The 12626-nt window shown below is 41.2% G+C and overlaps 1 protein-coding gene across 1 annotated transcript in view; it reads left to right on the top strand.

The window, feature by feature from the left end:
- HDX (highly divergent homeobox) overlaps nt 1–12626 on the top strand; it is a 39604-nt gene that overhangs the window by 10448 nt on the left and 16530 nt on the right. Inside the window, exons 3-4 of the mRNA XM_009815148.2 lie at nt 776–829; nt 12470–12616. Coding sequence (XP_009813450.1) covers nt 776–829; nt 12470–12616 — 201 coding nt within the window. The remainder of the gene's footprint in view (nt 1–775; nt 830–12469; nt 12617–12626) is intronic.

Here is a 12626-nt window from a genome sequence, read left to right as displayed (position 1 = left end):
TTTCTTTCTCACATACATAGTGTGTGTAATGACTTTGAGATTGATTAATCTCTCAAGAGCTATGTTTAGTCTCTCAAGCATTGCTTGTCTGCAGCAGAAGATGAACACGGAATCCTAAATAAGCCTCAAATATTCCAGGTTATGACACATTTCAGATAGCCAGGAAAAACAGTCTAAGTTTATTATTTAATAAAGTCTGACCTCTGGGAATGATGGAGAAGCAATGGGAATTAAAGCAGCTACCCTTTGCCTTCACACCTCTTCCCCTTCCTTCTCCAGCCTGATGTCCCTAGTTTTTCTGCTAATACAAAATCCTTAACATCTGACATTGAATAGCTCAGTTACTAATGTGATAGTATTTTTTTCTGAAAGTTTAACTGATGTAATTGAAAAATATGTGACGACAGTTCTGTCAGACATTTGGCCCTCGTCTAATGCCAGTCTGCTTAATCTTACCAGTTTTGTGGCAGACTGAAAGTGAAAACTTGTGTTCTGAAATACAAGTTCTGAGACAGCAAAAGTACAGAAACACCCAAGTTGCCATTGTGTTATCTTACCCTCACCCAAAGAAACAGTTGTTAAAGTTCTGGCTTTGGTCTTACAACAGTAAGGTTAAGTGTGACTTTGTTTTGCTTTTAAATCTTAACCTGCTTTACGTACATTCTTATCAGAATTAAATGCACAATAGTGAAGTCTTGTGAAAGCTGCTCGGTATTAGCTATCATAGCAACCTAAGCTGCTGTTTTCTTTTCTGTTTCCCCCTTCCCCTCTACAGATTTCAGGAAACCTTACTGTGCCTTGGATTACAGGTTGTTCCAGAAAAAGAGCAGTAAGTATATTTCCATTTAAGTATCTAATGTGTCAAGTGAAAGAATGAAAAGTTTACCTAAATGTATTTTTGAAAATGACAGATCTATTTACGTGATATGGGGTTTTGTTTTGTCTTTTTCTCCCTTTATACTTTGACTAATACAAACATTATCTGCCGATACAATGCTTCAGTTACCATAAAGTTGATGTATATCTTTAAAAGCAGGTCAAGGTCATAATCCTGAGTCAAGTGTATGGATTGTGCTATTATCTGATTTGATAAGGACTAAGAGTTTAGAGCTTTTTTATCATGAAAGTGAAATGGTTCTTAATTGAGAGACAACCAAATGCTTAAGAGGGTAACTCCCTTTACAGTTACTCTGTGCACATGCACAGAATTAGTCCATGCTATCTGTAGTAAATTTCTCAGATCTAATTTTATCCACATATATGTCACTTTACATTAGGCTGAATCAGCCAGGTTGGTGTCCTCAATTCGCTAATGACTCCAAAGCATAATGCAAGGTATGAAACAGCTCTTGTCTGGAAAATACCTCTATCCAACTATTTTGTTCGATTACTGTTCAGCATTTCAGTTCAAGAGAAGTCTGCTAGCTTCTGTTTGAAGAGCACGTCAATTCTGCTTGCGTAGCATGAAAATACACTCTAAACCTGCAGATTGGATGGTACAACTAAGCTTTCAAGAGGCTGTTACATATTAGTCCAGCTCTATGAGAAGCAATAACTAGGGAGATGGCTATCACAATAACCAAACTTATCCCATCAAACCTCCCAAACCATCAAGCTGTCAGTGTCATGTGTGCTGCTTTGGCAATGATGTCTAGGTAATGGAAGAACCTTTCCTTGCCTTCTCCTCCTTGCTGTACCCAGTACTTTTTTCTCTTTATTATTTTCTATTCTTCTGTTTAGTCTTCAAAAGGTGTGAGTTTGGAAGTGTTTCCTGGATAATTAGGAGTCTAAGGACCATCATAGAATTGTTTAGGTTGGAAAAGACCTTTAAGATCATCAAGTCCAACCATTAACCTAACCCTGCTAAGTCCACCCCTAAACCATGTCCCCAAACGCCTCATCCACACATCTTTTAAATACTTCCAGGAATGGGGATTCCACCACCTCCCTGGGCAGCCTGTTCCAGTGTCTGCAACCCTTTCAGTGAAGAAGTTTTTCCTAATATCCAATATAAACTTCCCCTGGTGCAACTTGAGGCCATTTCCTCTTGTCCTATCACTTCTCACGTGGGAGAGGAGACCAGCACACACCGCTCTGCAACCCCCTTTCAGGTAGTCATAGAGAGCAATAAAGTCTCCCCTGAGCCTCTTCTCCAGGCTAAACAACCCCAGCTCTCTCAACTGCAACATATTAGTTGTGTTTTCTCTCAAACTTTTGCTAGGTCTCAACTGGAGCACACTTGTAATTTCTGCAGACTTTGGTAGTATCACTTATTTCTGTTTATATAGAGAGCACTTTATAAGACCATCTCCCAGAGGAACCAGTACTTCTATACAAATCCTGTAGCTGCTCATTCTATATCATGTATTTTTCCCTATGTCCTAGTTTTCTTGAGTAGGCTTTTTTAAGTGTAGCCCTTCCCTGGAAGGCCCCTTCCCTCAATCGCTTAATGACCTTTTAAAATATCAAGCAGCTGGGGAGTGTCGTAGAGTACAGTGTCGCTTTGAGCTGATTTCACAGCACATTGCTGTTGGAAGGGGGAGGTTTTCCCCCCTCTCCCTACCGGTGCGCTGCCACTCCATCCACAGCACTGGTGCTGGTATCTAATTGCAAGGTCATCCAGGTCAAGCGTCTGACCTGTCAGATACATATTCTTCTGCTGAGTTTGTCTTTCTGCTGTCTGTAGTGAGTTGACTGTAGGGATCAGATGAGTGCCAGAGCCAGCTCAAAGTAGGTGGCTGGGAGCAGTGAAGAGAGTGGGGCATGATGCTGTCCCCTTCTTTCCAGCACTGGATAGGTTGTTGAGGCGTGGTGGTCATGCTAGATATCCAACACAAGCTGTAGAAGAAATTTCTGTCGTAAGTTTAAAACCTTCAACGATGTGGAAGTGCCTGTTTATTACGGATTATTATTAGGGATTTCTTTGTCCTTAGACCTTTACTCCTGTCTTTAATCAATAAAATGCATAAACCCCGTTGGTTAATACAGTCCAGTTTGACAACATCTGTTTCCAAATTTGTGGATGCACTTTCTCCAACGTGAATGCATAATTAGCCACCTTAAAGAGACAAGTTTAGGAGTTGGCACTCTAAAACTGCTGTATACACACAGGTGTAAGACAACAAAAAGAGAGAAAAAGCTCCTACTTCGTAGGAAACTTCAGTTTCAAATGTGAAATGCTTTTGAAGAAAGAGCGTGAGAGAACAGAAATAGAATGGGGAGATTTGTAGAACTGCGATTATGGCAATTACTGCCATTCAAACAGTAAAAAGGCTAATCTGTATTTTGTTTCAAATGGAGAAGATCGTCTTTTAGATGCTCTGAATTTTTAATCTTTTGCCTTGATGTTTTGTTTTCCTTGCCCTGTCCTTCAACTGCATCAAGAGAGAAATAAAAACTGTGCAGATCTGCAGAAACTCTTTCTAGTCTGCTCAGCTATGCTGTAAAATGACGTAATCCTGACTGCTAATGAATATTAGTCTAGAAATATCACCCTCTCAGTTATTCATGAGAATGTCTTTGGAAATTACGGAGTTCTGTATTCTGTCATGGTGTGTGTGCAATGCATTGGCCTTTACGAATGCATTGGGTTTGGGGTTTTGACAGGGTGGTGGAAGGATAACAAGTGTTCAAAAATAGCGATGAAGATACTGGTTAAAGAGAACTAAAAGGGGGAAAGTATCTTCACTTTTGTCCTTGCGTTTAAGTCTTGAGTGTACTAACTGTGCTTAAGTTATGTGTCATCTCATGTCTTAGCAGAATGGTTAGTGTTTATGGTAGATATGACTTGCTATGCTAACTATGGAAAACATTTGTCACATAGGTGTTGACTCCAGGTAAGCTGTGCCTGGCTTAGTTGTAAAGTTTTATTTTTTGAGGAGAGTGGGGGTTTGGTTTTGCTGCTTTTTTTTTTTAATTTCTAATTAGAAATGGTTCTAGTGGTCTTAATATTAAGTCTGAAACACAAAGTCATTAAGATAACAAATTAAGATCTTAGAATTATTTCTGCCCATCACCATTCAGAAGCAGACATAGTAAATCACAGGGTACGCAGCCTGTGTATTTTGGATGGGATTTTAAATGAAACTTAAGTTGTCTTTCATGTTAACGTCTGGGCTAGTTCATGCGAGGTTTCAAGGAAACGCTGCCCTCCGTGGAGAAACTCAGAGGGGAGCTGGTCTTGTATTTTCCCCCACCTGGAGCAACACTGCATTGTAGCAAGGGCTTTGATACCTTCTTGAATAGGGTACTTCACTCTGTACTTGAACAGTGTTTTGTGCTGTGGTGAAACTTCTGTCCGTAGGTAGGTTGGCTGAACCTGTGTAGAGTTTCAGCTCAGGGTCTCTGGCCATCTCAGTCTGGCACACATATTTGGGGGGAAAATACCTGAAGTAAGTGGAGGGTTCCTGTGCTAAATTCCAATTTTTAAATTGCTCTTTCAACATTGCATATTTCAATAAAATTCTGGAGATGGTGGCATTAAAGTGTTCCCCTCAGAGTCCTGCCTGTCACAGAAAGAGTACAGTAGACGCACTTTGGATCAGGTAAAGGAGCTGGTGTAAGCCCAGGTCAGCGTGAGACCTGCCACCAGTTGTGCTGGCACATCTGTGGGCGTGGGGAAGACAGCTGGATTGTGTGGAGGAGACTAGGTGGGGGAGATACAGCAGTGTAACTACTAAAGAAAACACCTCGTTGAGCTGTAGTCTAAAAATCTTGCGGAAACTATCTGCTGCCACAGTAAGCCCACTGGGCTGGAGAAAAAGGTGCTTAGAGCGGCTTTTAAAGTAAAAAGAGCACTCATAGGGCTTAAAACTACCTGAAGTCAACATGCACTTCAATTGTGCCTTTTGTTTTAAATCCATACCAGTATTAACTTGTGAAGTTCCCTTTCCCTGTTCACATTCCTCTCCTCTCCTAGAAGGGCAGAGGGATGAAAGGTGTATATTTTAGTCAAGTTGGTTAGAGCATGTCTGAGTAACAGAGTCTTCAGCAGGAGAGACTGACAAGCATCCTGAAGATCTCCCCAGGACTGCATTGTGAATGCTGTCCTTGTTCATACCTTTTCTTCCATGTAATTTGGATAACAGGTTAATGTTTTTTCTCCTTCTGTGAAATACTTCACCGCATATCTCAGGGTATTTCTCTTTGTTAATGTTTACCTTAGATGATAATAATGTACATAGCATGTCGTGACCTTCTTGCTGTGAACAGCACCTCTTCACTGCTGCCAACACCAATCCTTCAGTTAATGCAAGGGAAAGCCAGGTCTTATCATTGTTTCAGACAAAATACGACTTTTTATTATATGGCATGCTGCACCACAGTTTCACAAATCGCCTAGGCTTGTTGTATGCTGCGATCCTGCAGCCTGGAAATGATGTCATGTCTGGCCAGGAATTGGAAAAGCAGACTTTCTAGTCAAATATGAGGAAGACATTAATAGATAAGTAAGAGTCATGGTAATTACTGTCTACAAATCAGTTTACTTTGAGGCTGAACAGTCACTATTTAACAAACTAGTTCAAAATCTCAAGAAGAAGGGTGACTTTGTCAGTTTGTGTAGATTGGAGGTTGGTTTTAGAAATTGTGGAGTGAGATGACTGGAGTTCAGAGTGGAATTTTTGGCTAGACTATTCTATTGCACTGATCTTTCTTTTTTTCTCTCTTTTTTCTTCTTAGCTGTGTTTGGTTTTGAAACACATGTTAACAGAATATATGTAATCTTGGCTGAGTGTTGAAGCAGTTGCAGCTCTTTCCAGCTGTGGTACTATGAAATATTTGTCAGTCCTCCTTCCATCAGAGCAAACTTCAGGCTTACCCAACCGGTGGGAAAAGATGCAAAAAGTCTCTCTTCCAGAAATCTAGCAGTTTGTGCACTAATAGTATGGTAGCAGTAGTAGTTTAAGGGTGCCTTCAGGTGCTGTTTGGCTTGCAGTCCATTTCCAAACACCTTTTTGCTTGGAGGCTGTGCAGCTTGCTGCTGTATCATCTGCTCTATGAATGAAGCTGGCAGTAGCAACTCTCCTAACAGTTTGCTTTGCGAGGGGCCTTCAGGTACATTTCTTCATCCTAAGAAGATTGGAGGTATCCTGTGATGGGTACTTACCTGCTCCTGTGATCAGAAGGGAACTGTCAAGACTTGGCGAAAGGCAGATACCAGCTCTCTGAATCGCTCTGGTAGTTACAGCTATCAGCTGCCTTTTATTTTTTTTTCCCTGGGGAGAATCGTGTATGGCCTGGGAGTCTTTGGGGCTTTACTGGGTGGAAGTGCGTGCAGCATACCTGTCTGCAGAAGGTATGGTTCTTTCAAAGACGCTTCTGGCTGCACTGCTCCTGCACAGGCAGCTACGCTGTGTGTGCGCATCAGTGTCTCGCCAAAGCAGCAGGATTGGTTCTGTAGCAGGAGACTGGGTGTCAGGGAACTGGGGGACGGCTTTGTGACAGTTTGTGAAACCTGAACTTAAAACCTCAAACTGAAGGAACGTGTAATCTGACATAGCTTTCTTGAGGTTAAATATTCTGGTAGTGTTAAGGGAAAATACAGGCCTTCAGAATTCTGGAGTGAAATAAAGTAACAATAAAGCAAACTGTGTACTCCTGAGTCGTGTACGACTGAAGACTGACCTATCCTTTCTATAAAGAAGTAAACTGTATTAATCATTGGACAAGAAGATACGAAGTTTGCTAAGGATTGAGAACTCGCATGTATTGGGCAGTGAAATCGAGAAATAATAAACTGAAGAGTAAGAATAATATTAAATGGTGCAGATGGGAAAGGGGGAACATATGTAGAATGATTGATTCAGAAATAACTATTATTATGTACAAATAAGATCTTGAGATATGAATTGATAATCCTCTGAAAAAATCAGTTAGACATTAAGCAGCATCAGAAGTTCAGAGAGCTGCATGCCAGCATCATTAGGAATGGGGAACAAAGCAAAATAACACTATGCTCGTCTAGAAGAATCTAGGATTTGTTCATACCCTGAATGCTCTGTGCACTTCTGATCTTCCCATTCCTCCCAAAATATAACAGAGAAGCAGTAACAGTGATCAAAGGCACGGAACAGCCGTATAGTGAACAACCAAATGGGCTGTATCTCTTCAGACTCGAAAAGAGATGACTGGGAGGGAGGGGAGGATCGCGATGGAGATCCTAAAAAATAGGAAGAGTGGGGAGAAGCAGATACAGACTCATTTGTTGCAGTATAAGAGTGGCTATCAAACGAAGCTAGCCTTAAATGAAGATAGGCTCAAAAGGAGATTGGACATGTTTATTTAGAGAAACTTAAACAAGTGTGTCCAATTTCTAAGATACTGGGGTTGCTAGAGAGTACTGGAGGGGAGTGTTACTGTTTGTCCTATTCTGTTTTTTACTAAACTTCAAATAACCTTCAAAATGTGCAAAAAAGAAGTATTACTCTGTGAGACTTCTTGCTGTTTCTCCATGATAGAGTATCTGAGTGGTAGTGACCAAAATCTGTTGCGAGAGTTTGTTTACTAGAAATAACTGTTACCTTGGAACATTTCATCACAGAGCATCAGAACTGAACTGTGGATTTCATATGATTTCAGTGCAATTTAAATAAAGATAAGTTTTTCTTAACAACGTACAGTGCTCAGCTGCAGCATAAATGCAATAGTTATTACATTTATATTAAAGCTCTAGTTTTCATTTTTTAACATGTCTTTTTTTAATAATCTGAAGGTTGTGTATAGCTTTTGTGCATGTGGCCTGAAACATTTTCAACTGGTGCATAAAAACTGATCTACAAAAGCAGGCTCTAATAAAAGGCAGGATAAGGACACTCCGCTGCAATGCAATTATTCATACCAATTATAGACACTAGATTTGCACCACACATATTGCATGCACAGTGGGTATTATGAGGGGCTCGGCAAAGTGCCAGGAATGTCTATAATAAACTGGGTCATCTCCTATAAGAATGTTGTTATTACACTGGAGAGGTCAGGGGATAAGCAGGGTTTAACCCTGCGCTCGGCAGAACTGCTGATTCAATTTGCTCACAAGGATTGCTTTTCATTGGGAGGTGATAGTCTATTTTCTGCTGGAAGAAGCTTCTCTCTGCTTTTCGAACTATGGACAACAGAACTGGTAAATGTAAAGAATTCAGCAAACAGTTAATACTGCTGAGGATGAAGCCGAGCCTCGAATCAGCAAGCAGTGGATCTGAAGAGAGGAAATGAGAATTGTGTTCATAATAGTTGTTATAATGAAGTAAAAATACGAACTGAATTACTGGCTTGTCTCCAGCTCTGGAAAGTATTGTCCTAAATGTGAAGCTTTTCAGTATTATCTTTTGATATTTTTTCCCTGTGCTAACTGATGCGTAACCATCTATTATGGGTATGATATTTGTAGGACTGTGGGTTTTTTTCTTGTTTCCTCAGTTCCTTTGATGATACTAAGGAGGAGAAAGTTATTAACTAAATTGATGGAAGTGTAGTTACATGTTCAATGTAGAAATTCTACCCTTTATTTTCTCACAAAAGACACTGGCTTTTGTAAAAGCATCATGTAATTTTGAGCAGCTTATAATGCAGGAGTCAAACTTGCGTATAATCTTTGTCAAGGGGATGATCCTGTAATTGAATGTAGTTTGTGATTTCTCGAAGAAATTGATGAACAGGCACGTGGTATGGTCAGTTATACAAAGGTAGTTAGTCTGGATCTAAATTTTGGACAAGCTGAAGTGTTACTTACGCCTAGTGAGTGTAAAGGTTGAGACGGATCCCACCATGGCAGTCAGCAAGTGAGAGCAGTGTAAGCGAACAATCTTCCTGTGCCCTCTCTGAGATGCGGCAAAGCAGCTCACGTTCACTGCGCCTGAGCGTGCAGGCAGACAGCTCCTGCGGTTCACTTAATACCCGGTGACCTGCTCCCCTCCTAGCAACTGCTTTGTGAATCAGAGCCCTTAAATGTCGAGAAGCTTTCTTTTGGGGCACTGGTAAAATTTCAAGTCCAGTAACCTGATAGATTCTGTCTTTCATTGCTGCAGAGCCTGACCAGCTGTATTACAGTCATTGCTTACGCTGTCGAAACGTACCTTTCTGCAGACAGCGCTTTCAGCTTTTCGGGGGCTCGGTTCCTGCCAGCTTGGCTGTGTTCAGTAGGTCACTCACTGCTGATCTTGGTGGGGAAAAAAATGGCAAAAATGAGATACAGGCTCCAAAGTAGAAAAGTTTAACCGGGATGAGAAGTACGCATTGGAGAACACGCTGTGTGTGGTAGGGTGGGTTGAGCCAGGCGTCTCAGTAAGGCTGCTCTCCGCAGCCCTGAGAGGGGCTTGACTTCTCATGCACCTTCTCTTTACATGCACTTGGTTTTCCCCTCGGTCTTGTTCCTGCTTTCTGGACTCTTTCACGTGGGGTGTGTTGTGGGTTTTTTGTTTTTTCTTTCGTATCAGTTGACTGAAAAAACTTGTTCTCCATTTCCTTCTCTGACCTGCAGTCGGTATCAGTGTGGTTCGTGTACAGCTGCACGAGCTCATCAGGAACGAGTGAAAGGATCACGTACCTGGTGTGGCAGTAACTGCAACAAGCAACAAAACCCCCAAAATATATATTGCCAACTGAAACACTAGGGATTATTTTTCACAAGGAGGTAGAACAAAAACTTTAAATTCTCTTTTTTTTCCCCTCCACTTCCACAGTAAGTGGCTGCAAAAGACTTCTTTGGGAATGCAGCTACAGGAGAGTTCCTGCAACTTGGAAACATCTACTTTGATCTCAGCTGTTGACACTGACTCTGCAACCCTGGTCTTGTAGCAAAATTATAGAGCACTTGTAAGGTGAAAACCATTGAATAGTGATTTATCTAATAAGAATGTTATTATAACATTTGTAGTAGATCATCAGAATTAACATACATCCACCTCAAATGGAAAAGATACGACACTGCTTTTTTTTAAGCGGATTTTTGAAGGCCAGGTGGTTTTTGCTAAACACTGCTTTCTCCGTTTAAAATCCTTGTATTTAGTAAGTAAAAGCTGAGCAGCCTCTGCACCCTTCCCGCAGTACCGTCCCTTTGGTAACTCTATAGTCAGTTATTGTGTGTCTGTTGTCTAACGTGGGGTCCGTTTGCATATCGCAGATATAAAGCTTTTCTATTAGCGAGTGGTGTTGCCCTGTATTCTTTCAGTAGAAGAAGCGTTTTCTTAGATAACTGGAAAATCATGTGGCAAGCAGAAATCTGAACTTACTCCAGCATCAGCTGTACTTTTTGGGGGTTTTGTTATGATTTGGCCGTTGCAACAAACTAGGTGAGAGAAGGCAACGCTAACCGGGGTTACTCCCTTACGTTTGCAGCAATATTGGGCAGATTGCCTTTTGCTTCTCTCATTTCACCCCTCCGCTGGGGAGGGGGAATTTCCACGGCATGTTCTGGGGGCTTTCTTTAAGCTCTGCATATTAAATGTGAAGAAATTTTCTCTTTTATTTTCCTGATAAATGCAGATCGCAGGAGGCTGTGCGAGTGGTGGATTGTTGCAGCAGTGTTGGCAGCGTGAAGTCTCCAGAACCAACAGCGAATGTTACTTACTTATGTTTAAAAAATGCTCAGTATACTTTAGAAGGTGAAGTTGCCCTGAGCGTTCAGGAAAGCAGGATAGGCCAGAGTGACTTGTTTCTCCGTGTAGTTTGAGTATTGCTTCACGCTCCTTTCTGCCTTCCCTTTCCTTAGCGCTTGGCTGCCGCTCCCTGACTGCAGAGCAAGAGCTCTTCCCATCGCTTTCAGAAGTTACAGTCTGTGTAAAAGGAGATACTGCTGCAGCGATTCAGGAGATAACTATATTTTTGTTCTTTGAAAATGGCTTGTAGGTAGGAGGAGCTCAGGTCAGGCGTACAGGGAAAACCGGCATCTGCTAAGGGTGAGCGGGCACCAGGGATTTAGCTTTGTTCTTGCTCTTGAGCTGAAGTCCACTTACTGCACTTGGCTACTCATCCTCCAGCAACCTTGAAATGTGCCAACTGGATTCCTTTCAGATTAAAATAGACGGCAGTGTGCTGTCCGGGAGTGCATCTTGTGTGCGCGGCTGCTAATAGGTGCTTGGCGTGCGGGACCGGCGGAGAGCTGCTCCGGGCAGCGTGCGTGGTGTGCCCGCGGGTGCTCCGCACCGCCTGCCCGCTCGGCAGGGGAGCTCCTGCGGGAGGTGTCGCCTAATGGATGGAAACAGCTTCTCTAATGCTGTGCTTGAATGTATGGAACGATAGCCAAGAAAATATGAGTGCCTGGTAGCAGTCAATAATGGACTGTATTTGAATGCAACTGGTACTTTTTTTTACTGGACCACCTGGGACTATTTTAAGGAGGCAAAGTTTTGATACCCCTATTTTATATTCATCTGTTAAGAAGACTCAAGTGCTTCTAACCTTTTGAGAAATAGTAATTTTTAAAAGAAGAAAATTGCAAGGATTACCATGTTCTGAAGATCAACAAAAATTATAATTGGTAACTGGACAAGATTGTCAAATGATTCTAGTTCTGCAAAATGTCTTTTTACTCCATTTTAAAGTTATTTCATTCTAACTTTTAACAGTTTTCAGATGAGCAAACCCAGATTTCAGCTATTGAAATCATGATAATGTCTTATAAAATTGAACTGTTGAAATAATGCAAATTTTGGCACATGTGGCTACAGCTTACTAGTGCAGACTTTACTGTTGCACTTCTGTACCCCTAACAGCAGGAGAGATGACAGACATGGGTTAGTATAAAGAAACTGTAGATTTTAGTTAAAGTTCTGGGCTAAAAGCTTTTGATAAAGCTTGTAAGTTCTACTAGCGAATGATACTGTATGCCCACATCTGTTCAAGAAGTGATAAGATGTCTAGGATGTGTTTCTCAGTATTACCCCTCATATCAGTGATCCACTATCACATATTTTGATAAATATACACAGTTAGGGAACTTGCAAATAAACAGTGGAACCAATTTAAACTCTGAAGCCTACCAAGTAAACATTAAAGTATTCCCTTTAGGAACTCAGAATCCTTTGAATTATGCATGTATTGTAGTTTGCAGGAAGATAAAAGAACTTTAGATGGGGGAGGGTGAGAAACCTGAAAAGCCTTAAGGAATAATCTGCATAAATTGGGTGGAGAGAGTAAACAGCACAAGGGGAAAAAAGTTTTCAGTAAGGCCATATAGAATGAGATAAAACAAATTTTAAAAATCAGGTGGAGTTGAAACAAAGCTGAAGCACTTTAAACTTGCGTTAGCGCTGCTGTTGCCTTTAAAGCAAATCCCAGGGAACTCTGTACTGCCTTCGATTAAAAAAAAAACAAACTTAAAAAGAAAAAATTCTTAAGGGAGAGTTAAAAGAGAAGAAGAGCCATGGAGACAGTATAACACGTGTGTCTTACTGTATGCAAGACCTCTGGAAATTAAATGAACAGCATAAGCAGAATTTTTTTAAATCTAACAGTATTTTTTTTTATCTTACAGTTACAGGACCGCACACAATTTAGTGACCGAGACTTAGCTACCCTAAAGAAATACTGGGACAATGGCATGACCAGCCTCGGCTCAGTCTGCAGAGAGAAAATTGAAGCTGTGGCTGCAGAATTAAATGTTGACTGTGAAATAGTGCGGGTAAGAAATC

Source organism: Gavia stellata, chromosome 14 (assembly GCF_030936135.1).
Source record: "Gavia stellata isolate bGavSte3 chromosome 14, bGavSte3.hap2, whole genome shotgun sequence".
Taxonomy (NCBI): Eukaryota; Metazoa; Chordata; class Aves; order Gaviiformes; family Gaviidae; genus Gavia; species Gavia stellata.
The sequence above is the reverse complement of the archived record's forward strand: the minus strand, read 5'-3'. Positions and strand labels throughout refer to the sequence as shown.